Here is a 14,841-nt window from a genome sequence, read left to right as displayed (position 1 = left end):
ATCTGAAGCTGACAAAAGTTTTATTTTTTCTATTTAACTTATTTATGAATTTTAATGACAAAAATTTAATTAAGTGCGACTTTTTGTCACGTTTTCTATGACGTTATAGGTTGCTTTTTAATACAAATACCATAGTAATTTTGTTCAGTAAAAAGTAAGTGATTTCACTAGCTGGAAACTATCCTATTATTATTATGTAAAAGTAGTTTAAAAAATATTTAAGTAAGTAACAACGTGCGCCATGTTGAAACCAGACATTACTCAAATAGAAAGAATTGTTCCAGACAAAATGAGATATAAGAATACACACGATAAAACAGAGAAAACAAATATATCTACTTATAGGAGTATTGTATAACATTTTTATGCTCTCAAATAACCCCGAAATAGGCGCAGTGTTATTCAAACAAACCACTTAACTACGAGCGTGTTATGCCTAGCATTTGCTAGATTTAGACATTTGTAAAACATTCCAATTCGTACATTAACCGCGTCATAACAATAACGAGAAGACAGTGAAACATTTCTGTTACCGTTATTATAGTACTTAACAAATGGGTGTATTTCATTTCATTTAACTTCGTAGGTACTTCATCATCATCACTAATTTAACAGCCACGCTTTTGTCGTTGTAACATTCTCCATTCTTGTCTCTCTCTCTATTTAAGAGCTGCGCTCTTGTCGGAGTAATCGCTATTCCTCTCTTCTTCCCGCCAAATCCTTCACCTCCTGATACGACACGACCTGCACCTTTTCTATCAAAGGCCAATTCTTTGTTTTCTTTTTACTACACGACGTTAGCTTTCCAATGTATTAGTTACAATACAATACAAAAACGCTTTATTGCACATATAAACATCATCATCATTAATTTAAGAGCCACCCTCCTGTCAGTGCAGCATTTTCCATTCCAGTCTATTAAAAGCCAATTCCTTGACTTCCCTATAAGACACGACGTTAACCTTTTCTTTAATCTGTTCCATGTAAGCTCTTCTTGGTCTTACCCTTCCTCTCACATATAAACACAACACTAAAAACAAATACAAATGTGACAAGAGAAGTACAATCGGCGGCCTTATTGCTAAATAGCAATTTTTTCCATGCAACCTTAGAATAATTTTGGGAGGCAGGTGTGTTCTGCCTGGATGTAATAACAAGGGTCATCATTTATACCCAATACAAAGATAAAAGATTCATGTGTTTGTTATGCATGAAATTAGGTTAGCCAAAGTGAAATTTATACAGCGACATCTGTATTCTTATTGGGGACAGTCGCCTGGAAATACCTCATTATCCAGAGTCTCTTGAACCCTGAAAATCACCTCTCATAGGTATAACAGCGTTAAGCCTGTTATCATAAAATTAACATGCTTTCACGCTTAAAGCTTTGAACAGGTGTTTTATAAAAATGAGGTTCAATGCACCGAGGCTTTTGAAACCTGATCATTAAACAGCTTTGAAAGAAACCTTAGGATCAATGTCCGAGTATCCAAAAAGATAAATGAACCTTCACTCATAATAGTTAAGTAGTTCTGTCTTTATTTAGTATGTAAGTAATCAGAATTTCATAACTTATCTTTGACCTAGGATACTGATCAATTATAATGATGCTTTTGAATGGGATAATTGATTTTTTTATTCTTTTTATTTTCATAAATTATTTCATATTGCATGAAAAAAGGTTTTAATCAATCCATTAACATTGCAGAGCGGTAGAGACCTAGTTCTAAAATTGTACGGTTACGAGCATTAATATGTATACATTTTGGTACCATGTCACATTAACTTTTTTGACAAATTGAACTGTAAGTCTCACTAAATGTCAAATATGTTAGTGCGACAAAGTCCTAAAGTGGGTACATTATATTGCTCATGACTACAAAAACACGCGGACGTTCTTAGCGACCACGCGTTATTAGTCAAAAGGATCGAAACACTATAAATCATCATCATCATCATCAGCCCATTAACATCCCCACTGCTGGGGAACGGGCCTTCCCTATGGATGGATAGGGAGATCGGGCCTTAAACCATGTACCAACGGCTTAACGTGCCTTCTGAAGCACGGAGGAGCTCGAGATGAAAACTTCTTTTTTTGTAGTCACCCATCCTGTGACCGGCCTTTGCGAAAGTTGCTTACTTTACTTCAACAATCGCAGACCGAGCGCGTTTACCGCTGCGCCACCGAGCTCTTCATGCTATAAATAGCTATGAGAAATGGCTATGTTTTCAAACTGTCACATCTCAAATGATAAGTGGGGTGGTGTTGGTGTTGGTGTGCAAGTCAGGGGAAGAGGCGTGAACGCGTTTTTTTTTGTATAGGCGTTTGCACTCTACTCTACCATCGTGATTTATTTTTAATTTCTCGTCAATCGATCATGTTGGAGATGGTACAATCGGTCCTTTGCCGTTCCCGGAACGTTCGTTCCCAGAATGGGAATGTTGCCGTTGCCAAAATGGGAATGTTCCCGTTGCCAAAATGGGAATGTTCCCGTTGCCAAAATGGGAATGTTCCCGTTGCCAAAATGGGAAAGTTCCCGTTGCCAAAATGGGAACGTTCCCGTTGCCAAAATGGGAATGTTCCCGTTGCCAAAATACGAATATTCCAGTTCCCAGAATGGGAATGTTCCCATTGTAAGATCTCTTTAAAAGTAAGTACTCTGTTTTTCTTTTTCAAATTGTTCTTTCTTGTACTCTGCTTTTATCTGCCTAAAAGTTAGGTAACAAAACTCTTTATAGATAAGTTTTGCGCCTTTTTACTTTGGGAACGTTCCCCAAGTGGGAACATTCATCGGAACCCTTAATCAACTGTTCGAGACCAGGATGTCCAATATGTTTTTCTTTACACAAAGACCAGCAGAGGAACTTTCAAACTAGAACGATGATTGATAGTCCAAACTAAGCTTTGACTACCAGTCGTAGTAATACTTATAATGTTATATAAGTCTGAAGCAACTAAGTAGCTTGAGAAATGGCTAGTCTTGTGTCATGCGATGTCGGATTACGTCTAGGTGCTTTTAGATTATTTTTATCGAAGGCAGATAGTAAGCTCAAATACATAAATAATAATAATCGCTTTAAGCGATAAGCGATGTACCTACATGGCAAATGGCGGCCCCAAAATAAAACCAAAATATCAAAAAGAAAATATTTTATATAGGTACCTATATTATATCTTTTTTGAATATTTTCTTTTATTTTGGTGCAATAAAGTATATTTGTTTTTTTTTTTTTTTTGGAAACACTAAGTTGTAGCTAGCTTGAAAGATGGCACTGAATTGTCACGCGACAGTATTTCAATGTAACATAGTTTTTTTTTTTTACTGTTTAGACTTTAAACAATATGAGACAAATATAATCTCTAAGTATCTATAATAAATATACGTAAATTTTCGCATTAGTAACTCTGTGTGTCGGTTACACCTGCACATCAAAACTACTTAACCGATTTTGATTAAATTTGGTACCTAGAAAGATAGAATAGACTTTGGGAAAGGGCAAATTTTGTACACGGGTGAGAGCGCTTCCCATTTGTCTGGCCACGTCTCGTAAAAAGTATCTCATTTGAGGTTCTACTCTTACTTATTGATTAGTCGCTAATTACGATTATTGGCGATTCTTAGAATTGGGTCGTGTACAAGGTTCAAGATAAATTTTGAAATTCTAATTTATAAATCAAGACAGATCTAAACCTGACGAAAAACGTTTTCTTTTTTCTATTTAACTTATTTATGAATTTTAATCAAGAAAAACGTAATAAGTCCGACATTTTATCACATCTTTCTATGACGTCACAGTGTGCTTTTTCATACAAATTCCGTAGTCATTTCGTGTTTTGACGTTTAGTAAAAAAGTAACTGATTTCACTAGTTGGAAACTAGCGTATTAATTACAAATATGATGCATATCGAGACAGTGACTCACTAAATATAAAACAATTTGATCAAATGTGCAATAATGTCATGTGATGATATATCTATCTATGACGCAGCTTGCAAATTGATGACACCACTAATTTACATATTGTAAACATTCACGTTCTTAAGGCCTGTTTACACTGACGCCACACGTGCACCGCAGTCGACAAGTTATGTAAAACAATCTGCTACTTATGCTCTGACCACACTAACTAGCTTGCGACAATAAACATTTTTAGTCCCCGATAAGTTATTATTATCTCGCCAGTTTTTTTTTTCTCTTTTTTTTTACGTGACTTACATTGTAGATTCGCCGCAGATGGCATTGACTACTTGGCCGGACAAATGGGGAGCGCTGAAGACTCTCACCCAACCTCGCTAGTGTGGTCGACGCTTTGCTTACTTCAGTGCTTATCGCTCTCAACCTCTTTCATACATAATTCTTTTAGAGGATCCCCAGAGCTCCGCTTCGTACCCTCCTGAATATTCTCAGGCCTGTCGTTTTTTTTATAACCGAGTGAGAACCCTGAGCGGTACTTACTTCACCTGCCATGTACATAATGTCATAACATAAACATAAACAGCCTATATACGTCCCACTGCTGGGCACAGGCCTCCCCTCAATCAACCGGAGGGGGTATGGAGCATACTCCACCACACTGCTCCAATGCGGGTTGGTGGAGGTGTTTTTACGGCTAATAGCCGGGACCAACGGCTTAACGTGCCCTCCGAAGCACGGAATCATCTTATTTTTTCGGACAATCAGGTGATTCAAGCCTGAAAATTCCTTACCAAACAAAGGACAGTCTCAGTGATGTCCCCATCGGGAATCGAACCCGGACCTCCAGATTGTGAGCCTAACGCTCTAACCACTAGACAACAGAGGCTGTTAACATAATGTCACATAATGTATGTATGTACACAATGTCATCCGGGGCAAATCTTTAACAAGTCGACAACAAAAATATTGATAAAGCACACACGACCAACCAACTAACGCGCAGCGACAAGTCGTCTGCAAAATTTCATGTACTTACATAGCCCTAAGAAATCTAGTGTGTCTCATCAATTTGATATGGCAATTACTTCTTAATTTGTTTGAAACAGATCATTCTTCTCCTAAAGACCTCGCCTCGTGGAAGACATACACGAGTTATGTACATAAAGACATTAAGGTAATTTGTATTCGTTATAAAATCGTAGGTACCTCATTTTACCAACGAAATAACACGTTCATTTCCATGAAGTCGTTTTAAATGAGGCTTCGATTAGAGGTATTAAATTATATCTCATACCTCTTCCATACAGTCTACTTAATAAACGTTCTCTTATAGTTTATTGATTTATTTATTTAGGTACACATACAGCAATACATAATTATGAAACTTTTACAGACAGCATTATAAATAGAATGACTTGGTATATGCATGCCAATTACATGCGTACACAGCATTCACCGTAAACGAAAACAAACAGATTATATTAATACTAAACTATATAAATTATAAACTATAAATTATATTTGGTGAAACAGCGCCCTTTAAGGCGTGTTGCATCGCCCTGCTATGTCGCTATGGTAGCCGGAAGCGTTTGTCTATCGACGATGCTCGCCTGCCATACCGACACAGACTTTGGTACGATTTAGGGAGACGACCGTCTAGCTATACACTATAGCCCCCTTCATTAGGTTTAGCCCACGGAGCACCGTGGTTTCCAGGGTGTGGCCGCTGTAGGTACCATACAGCTACGAGGAGCCACTAATGAAGAGATTTAGGAGCCTCGCACTACTACAGAGCAGTAGCCATGCGAGCCCCCGTTACACCCCTAACCTAACCTAAGGATAAAGATAGGATACTGAGATACTTTCAGGTCAAATATGAGATACTTGCCTCTAGACAGGTACATTATTTATCTAGAAGCTAATGCCGACACAAATTGTGTAATACTAAATAATAAATGTAAACATAGCGATACTTTCTCGTTACAATAAATGTGTACCACACAATATCTTGTTCATTTTCGTGTACAAAATGTTCCGTAAATACTAATAGAATTAACATTAGTAGTAGTGACATTTCTTTTTTATTATGTGTTTTATACGAGAGAAACGTCTTGAGCAAAAGGTATCGAACGTGGATTTACTTATTCCACGTAGCATTAAGATGAAATTTATATAATTTATAACTGCTTACAGGATGAGAGACTTTAACACTTTGAAAAACTAGAGTATCCACAAAGCATAGTCTTCGCAATGCTACAAAATACGTTGCAAAATAAATAAAAACCTATAAGTACCTGTAATTATGATCAAAACAAACATTCAAAAGGGAGTAAGGAAGTCAAAAAGATACTTTTCCTTCGCATAAACAGGTTAAAATTACTGCAGTAAGGACCTAAGTTGTATAAAGGCTTGCTTTAAGGAAACGTGTAACAACGTCGCGTGCGCGCTCGACCTTCGACCAGCCGTGAACTTGGTATTGCCATATGTAAAATAAATAAACAACCCACTGCCCGACTAGGTGTTTTATTATGCACTTTCTTCAGGGTATGCGTGCCATTATATTTGTACACTTTAATAGCCTATATACAGTATATACAGGGTGTTAGTAACATCGTAACGAATACTGAGTGGGATGATTCAGACCATGATTTTGAGTTAATATCAAGTGCAATTTTCCGTCGCAAAATAAATGTATTTTTTTAAGTTTTTTTAAATTGTTTTCAATTCCATACTTTTGCGATGGAAAATTCCACTTGATATTAGCTCAGAATAATGAGCTGAATCATCCTTCACAGTATTCGTTACGATGTCACGAACATCCTGTTCATGTACATACAATAGCCATACAAGTAGGTATGGGTGTTAGTGATACCGTAACGAATACTGAGGGGGATGGTTCAGACCACGATTCTGAGTTGATATCAAGTGGATTTTTTGAGGGCATTCCTCTTTCTATTCTCGTTATATTTACCTACTTACGAGTAAACAATCGATCACTGAATTGTTTAACTTCCGTTCCGGATATGCACAGCCAATGATGCAAGGTTGAGCTTGGTATAAAGTGTTATTTATAACATCAAACGACTGTAGATCTAGGCGAACTAACTCCAGTCGCGACGTTGCCGAACTTCGATTTATCTGAATCGTTTTCAAGTCGCCGAAGTTCGGCGAATTAGCCGGTAGGACCCCTGGGAGATTCTACTATATTACCTATACACATAACATACCATCACGCCTGTATCCCTAAAAGGGAAGGCAGAGATGTATAGTATATACACCACTCCTCGACAGTTATGTTTAAGTCCTATGTAATAGTTGTCGAAGCTATTAACCGGGTACAAATGGATACCATACCAACCTGGATACCAAGTAATACATACGAGTAGATAAACTCGGTCTGCCGGAGGTCTGTGTTGCTCTGTGACGTGATATTAAGAGGCTAGTTTCTAACTAGTCAAATCAGTTACTTTTTACTAAACGTCAAAACACGAAATTACTATGTAATTTGTATGAAAAAGCACACTATGACGTCATAGATAAACGTGAAAAAATGTCGGACTTATTATTACGTTTTTCTTGATTAAAATTCCTAAATAAGTTTAATAGAAGAAAAAATATTTTCGTTACTTTTATATCTGTCTTTATTTAGTAATCAGAATTTCATAATTTATCTTGAACCCAACCCACACACACACGACCCAATTATCTGTTCCAAAAATGAATTCAAACTCAGAAAATAGAATACTCAGAGTATATTACCTATGCATTTGAATGGATATACCTACTAGGTACGTATGGCGGTACCTAACAATGTTTGTTCTGTTGTGGTCAGGGACGTAAAAAGTAAAGTATGTTTTACGTCACTATAATTTTATACGTTTCATGGGAATCTTACTCGAAAGTCGTGTTTAAATCAATTTCAATTTTTTGAATACGCATAAATACCTACTTAACTAAATAAATACAATGCAGATATTTATTAAAAGCACATTAAGCGAGATAGATAGGTTTGAACAGTAGATTTACCCATTAAACCAAAATTAGTTCACGAAACGTAGAAGTTTGTCTAATTATAGGCTATTATCTTAAATTGTTGCTGTTTCGTTTCAGGACATCTATTTAAAATTCTGTCATGAAATTCGTGTCGGATCTACCAAAAATATGACGCGTTATTTAGCTTTAATGTTTAATGAAAGTAGAATAATGATCGCTATAACTTTTACTGAATCAGCACAAGAAAAATAAACATGGCTCATAAATGTGGAAATCCAGCCACAAACTGCGAATACATAACATACATGCATAACATAACAGCCTATATACGTCCCACTGCTGGGCACAGGCCTCCCCTCAATCAACCGGAGGAGATATGGAGCATGTGGAGTATACTCCACTGCGGGTTGGTGGAGGTGTTTTTACGGCTAATAGCCGGGACCAACGGCTTAACGTGCCCTCTGAAGCACGGAATCATCTTACTTTTTCGGACAATCAGGTGAATCAAGCCTGAAAAGTCCTTACCAAACAAAGGACAGTCTCACAAAGTGATTTCGACCATGTCCCCCTCGGGAATCGAACCCGGACCTCCAGATCGTGAGCCTAACGCTCTAACTACTAGACCACGGAGGCTGCGAATAGGATATTAAAAAGTTACGAAGGAAAATATTAGTACTTAAGTAGGTTTCATACGCCAGTAGTGTTCCAATTTCGAACACGCGGGAAAACACACCTTCGTTTCCATCTTTTTTCAATACATTTATATTTATTTGCTATTTCCGAACGCGTATTTGAATTCTACTAACTTTCATTTGTTTATTTTTCAAACTATTTGTGACGTCATTGATGTGCGTATTCGTCGACCGATGGACAAAGCATTTAAATTGAGTTAAAAATTATTCATTTTTGAAATTAAATCTTTATTCAAATTCCCAAAGCGTTTTTGCATTCAAAAAGTTCCTTTTTGAAATCTATGATTTACCTACGTACTTCAGAACTTTGAAAGAAACTTATTGTTTTCTAACATCCATCCTTGGTTTAAGCTCCATTTAAATTGTAACAAGAAGATTTATGCCTTCCTGATAACAAGGTAGTCATAGGTCAGATTAGAAACTTCAACTAGAAATCCGGTTAAGCCATGGAACAGTCCTAGTCCAGGGGGATTAAAAAGGCCACATCGTAGCAATAAAAGCAATATAGCTATTTGACATTTGCGCATAAAAGTAAAAGTACGCAATGCACACAAATTTAATGTCAAATAGCAATATTGCTAAGACTAAGTTCACTCCTTGACTTCTGGTAATTTGTAGGTCTGCTTGTTTTGTGCCTGTCTACCTTATCCTCAATCCAATACCAGTCTAGACTTTGGTAGCAAGTTTCTTACAATATATCTCAATCAAACAGGGTTGGGGTCGTCCCCGGCTGCCGCGGGGTCGACCTTGGCTGGGTCACGGCAGCTAATTTCACGAGGACGGCTCAACTGTATCTTTAGCACGCCACATCGCAAGCGCACTGTTTATGTTGGTAGAACACGCACTACTTCGGCTTCTACTGTTGGTACTACTGGTGTTCTGGCGCGAATTTTTGGTCAGCCGTTGTTGATACTTAATGCTAGCGATCTAAGGAGAGTAGGTATAGAGATCCCTCATCTATCAGTAGTTAATGCCATATGCGGCGAATCTACCTATAATAAGTCACCACAAAAATAAATATGGAGACTATGACAAAAGATTTTATGAGACCATAAACATATGATTTTTGCGCAATTGAGACAGGACAGGACATCTTTCTCAAGGGGAGAGCCACAAGTTTCCAGCAGCATAGTATAACAGTATGGCAATCTGTAATATACAAAACATTCTTATCTAGCCTATTCGATCCCACTTCTGGGCAAATCCCACTCCTTGATTTTCCACTACTCCCGACTTTGGGCGATCAGAAACCAGAATGATTTATTCAACGTAATAATCATGGATAAACTTGTTCAAGGTCAATGTAACATTTTGGAAATTTACGTCATTTCGCAAGTTTTTATGGCTGAGGATCTCTTCGAATCGATGGATTATCTTCGGCACAAAACAAACAGAATCTCAGAAGTCCAAGCTGAAGGCCTGCCAAAGAACAATAGAACGCAGTGTTCTAGGCGTCAAACGAATCAACCATGTACGGCACATTACACTGCGCTTCAAAACAAGTATGTATCACTGATGTAGGGAAAACGTCCGACAAACTGAAGTGGGATTTGGCCGGACACGTTTGTCGGATGCATCCGGAGCGATGGGCATTCACAAACATTACATACCAAAAAAATACACATTCTTGATAAAAATACTGTGAATTTAGCGCAATGCAATCAATTATGGTTTTTACAATAACCAAACCAGATACCAGACACTCCGCAGATTTGCTAAGCCATGACTCATAATGATTCAAATCTTTACTGCCTTTACTAATTAACTTATCTGCTTATCTTCCCAGAGAGTACAACATTATTTTCCTGTTTCTAAGCTCATAGTAACAGCAATTATATAAGCTATTGTAAGAGGAACAGTAATATGATTTAATCGCGTCCTTTAGGCCTCCGAATTAATGGTTCGTCAAAGCCTGTATAGACATCGTTAGACTCATTTTGTCGGATAAATACCTCGCTGACGATTAAAGGCACAAAATTAAGTTTATAGAACGAATATACGTACTTAAGTTCATTGAATAGGGTATTTGACTAGGTCAAAGATAAATTAATTATAAAATGCTAATATAGAAATAGAAGCCAGTATAAGATGATCAAAAATCAATCTCATTTTACTTATCGACTTATTTTCGAATTTTATTTATAAATTTAGTAGTAGTAGAAAGCCGTGGTAGCCAAGTTGGTAGAACGCTTGCCTCTCACTCTGAGGTCGCAGGCTCGAATCCAACACAGGCCTAAACCAATGATTGTCGAATTTGTTTTCGAATTCGTGTTTGGATCGTAAATTTTTATCACGTGCTCAATGGTGAGGGAAAACATCGTGAGGAAACTCGCATTCCCGAGAAATGCATTTTCGGAGGTATGTGACCTAACCTGTATTGGGCTGGTTTGCCCTTTGCGGGTTGGAAGGTCAGACAGGCAGTCGCTTCTGTAAAAAATCGGACCTGTCAAATCTTCAGGTTAGGTAAGCGAACCCTGTGAAAAACAGGATAATGCAAGAGAGATGATTTATGAATTAAGTAACAATGAGTACCCACTTTAGGACTCTGTCGCACTATCATATTTGACATTTAGTGAGACTTACAGTTCAATTTGTCAAAAAAGTTATTGTGACATGGTACCAAAGTGTATACATATTAATGTTCGTGACCGTACTAAGTCCGCTAGCTTGCACATTTGGTGTACTTCAAAAAAGGGAGGCTCAATTCGACGTATCTATATTGTTTGTTTGTAACAAGACGTTGAAGGTATTTTAGTTGACCATAGACATAGAATAAGGAATAATACTACATATAGAACGGCAACTCTCCGCTCCCCACCAGCGGGTACTGAGGGGTTAAAAAAGCCACATCGAAGCAATTCATCTAAGAAAACAATTTGACATTTGCGCATATAAAATTAAGTGCACAATGCAAAAAAAATACAAATAGCAATATTGCTTTCTTAGATGAATTGCTTCGATGTGGCTATTATAACCCCCCTGTTCCTAATTTCATAAATAAAATTCGAAAATAAATCGAAAAAATAAGATTGATTTTTGATCATCCTAGACTGGCTTCTATTTCTACATTAGCATTTTTTAATTTATCTTTGACCTAGTCAATTATGCCCTATTATAGTAATAATAATAAAATAAGTTTTCTCCCTTAGAACAGTTTACATTAACTTACACTATGTATTTACGGACTTATGAGGGAGACAGGAACCCAGGAACCCTGTGTCTATGGCTAAAGTTATCAATTTGTATCTATCTCTCTGTTTCTCTTCTATAAGAGAATGAAAGAGAGAAAGAAAATGTTTACTATTAAATAATTCTCATTAATTGCAGGTTAGTGTACATGTATATAATGTGGCTTTGTATTTGTATATTAATTAATAAATGTATGTATGTTTCTTCATAATAGAATGCAAGGCGCCAAATAAGAAAATTAAATTTCCACTGTACGTCCTACGTTTGTGGTATAAAACGAATTTAGACTGTGGACTCGACGATGCAAAATTCATATACATGGAAATTAGGTCGTAGATAAAAGTTTGTAGTTAGCGTAGTTTCACATTTAGTGCTTTTAAATTGTAGAGAGGGAGGAACTGAAAACGTAATGATAAGTTTTAGTTTATTTATAGGTGTAGGTAGTGTCGTCCCAAATAGGGTGAGCAGAGCCACAACTGCCACATGCAATCGGAAGAATACTACGAAATGAAATAAAAATTAACTTATTGCCTACAAATTCCATAATTATTATGCTCAAATATGTCAGAAACGATACAATCCCTCTGTCGGTTTTTACGACAAGACCGGGATGATGGTTATCATAGCTGAACGTTCTCTCCCAGTCTAATATAGAAATAATAGGCTACTTGAAAACATAGACAAATGGGACACTTTTTACGAAACGCAAAAACCAAATTTTGCGGTTTGACCGCTTTTATTGTGGGTACATTAAAGTGGGTACATTATATTGCTGATGACTGTACGTATTAGTACTCCTAGTGTAGTTCACGTTTGCCTGTGCCTAGATGTATTAATTAGTGAGGCACGCGGCAGGCGGCCTCGATACAACCTAGACCCTGCATTTGTAGGGCTTCGTACTGATGACCTGACGTTTGCCCACTGTGCACTATAAGTACTTCTGTATAGCTACCCACCCAGTGTGCACTGTGAATTGTTGTATATTGTGTCGTAGCGTTGTTAGAGTCGAATGCACATTTTCATCAACATCCCTCTTCCCACTCATTCCCAAACGGGCATATCACAAAAAACAATTTTTGGCCCCAGTTTGGTTAGGACATTACAAGCTGATTACCTAATTGTCCGAAAGTAAGACGATCCGTGATTCGGAAGGCACATTAAGCCGTTGGTCCCGGTTACTACTTACTGATGTAAGTACGTAGTCGTTACATGAGACATGTCAGGGCCTTTGGCGGCTCAATAGTAACCCTGATACCAGGTTTGATGAGGTTGGTAATCCACCTTACAACCCACATTTTATTTCTTTTCTTTTGTGTAAATGTCTATAGCCTATAAGTGTTATTTTCAATGTTATGTTTTCGTTTTGTGTGTTGTTTTGTTTGAATAAACGTTCTCTCTCTCTCTCACACACACACACACACACACACACACTTGATTGAAGAAGACTAGCACTTATTATCGACAGAATAACAGAGCTCCCCGTGCGACTATTTAGAGTAGATTACAGCTTAGCGCAGGCTTAGCGGATTAAACAAGACTTATAAATTTCTATCTGAACCTGAACCGACTTGCGACACGTGAACCATCTCGCAACCCTTGTACTGATAACACTATAGAGGTATATGATATTGTTTATCTACATATGTAGAACCCGCGCGCTTAGCGGGACGTCGTGGGTCGTGTATTAACTAGGTTCAAGATAAATTATGAAATTCTGATAACTAAATAAAGACAGATCTAAACCAACGAAAAAATTTTCATTTTTCTTATTTAAGAATTTAAAAAAAAACATAATAATAAGTCCGACATTTTATCACGTTTTTCTATGACTTTGTACACTGTAAGTACGCTTTTTCATACATATTCGTGCTTTGACGTTTAGTAAAAAGTAACTGATTTGACTAGTTGGAAACTAGCCTATTCTTCTTCTATCGTATGGGTTCTGAGGTAGATTACCAACCCCATCAACCCTGTCAGGGTACTAGCCTATTCAAACATATGGAGATGTATAAGAGTATTCACGCAGAAACGTTTTCACGCGCGTTTTTTTTTATATACAATGACACACGAGGAATATGTAGCTGTGATGAGTACCGATGAGAATTGGGTACCTATTTGACTGGGTCAAAAATAAATTATTAAATGCTAATTCAGAAATAGAAGCCTGTCTAAAATTATCAAAAAATCAGCCTCATTTTACTTCTCGACTTATTTTTGAATTTTATTTATGAATTAAATAACAATGAGTACGACGTTTGACCGCTTTTATTGATGACGTCACAGGAAAGAACTTTCGTTTTGACGTTTCGTAAAAAGTATCTCATTTGACTATGTTGTCAAGTAGCCATTTTGGTTTATATTACTAATAATGTTATTTGATAACACGGATACCGTCACAGTATGTCTACTTGATAGACCTTCAACTTTATAGGCACGTATGAAACTGGTATCAAATAGAAGTATTTATTAAATGTAATACAACCGCAAACAATTTGTTGAGATAGATTATTTAGACGAAAAAGACAATTTTCTTTCAAAAATAAGATCCTCAGAAGCCGCAGTATTTAAATCAATTCCACAAGGTAGTGTATTAGGATGTTTGCTATTTTTGATTTATGTGAATGATTTGCCGAAAGAAATAAGAAATATTAACCTACAGAGTGTCCTATATGCTGACGATGTGTCGATAATTATAACTTCCGATACCTGCAATTTAACTAACGTAATCGAACAAAAAATTAGTTACATAAAAAGCTGGTTGAGTAGTCATCATTTAGAGATTAACTGTAAAAAAACAAAACTAATACAATTTAGGCCTCACCAAAGACAAAAATTAGATATAAACTGCGAGATAGATAACACTAAATTAAAAAATTTTGATAGTTGTACTTTTTTGGGAATAGAAATAGACGAATGTATAAATTGGAAGGAACATGTAAACAAAATTGCGGGTAAATTGTCGAGCTTTACGTATGCCCTTTATGAACTCAAGCGGACCACTGACCTAAAAACCGCCTTGCAGGCCTATTATGCGTATGCACATTCTTGG

General features: G+C 36.8%; 2 protein-coding genes across 6 annotated transcripts in view; both read left to right on the top strand.

The window, feature by feature from the left end:
* The window catches only part of LOC126369432 (peroxiredoxin-4-like), a 196,628-nt gene that overhangs the window by 15,763 nt on the left and 166,024 nt on the right, over nucleotides 1-14,841 (top strand). The gene's annotated exons all lie outside the window — the stretch shown is intronic.
* LOC126369413 (uncharacterized) overlaps nucleotides 1-14,841 on the top strand; it is a 137,359-nt gene that overhangs the window by 65,392 nt on the left and 57,126 nt on the right. The window contains exon 1 of one of the 5 annotated variants that reach the window (XM_050013819.1): nucleotides 10,058-10,105. The exons of the other annotated variants lie outside the window; for them this stretch is intronic. Within the exon in view, the coding sequence (XP_049869776.1) occupies nucleotides 10,073-10,105 (33 nt within the window). The 5' untranslated portion in view covers nucleotides 10,058-10,072. Of the gene's footprint in view, nucleotides 1-10,057; nucleotides 10,106-14,841 lie in introns of those variants that run through there. 5 annotated transcript variants of the gene reach the window in all.

This window comes from Pectinophora gossypiella, chromosome 9 (genome assembly GCF_024362695.1).
Source record: "Pectinophora gossypiella chromosome 9, ilPecGoss1.1, whole genome shotgun sequence".
NCBI lineage: Eukaryota > Metazoa > Arthropoda > Insecta > Lepidoptera > Gelechiidae > Pectinophora > Pectinophora gossypiella.
The sequence above is the reverse complement of the archived record's forward strand: the minus strand, read 5'-3'. Positions and strand labels throughout refer to the sequence as shown.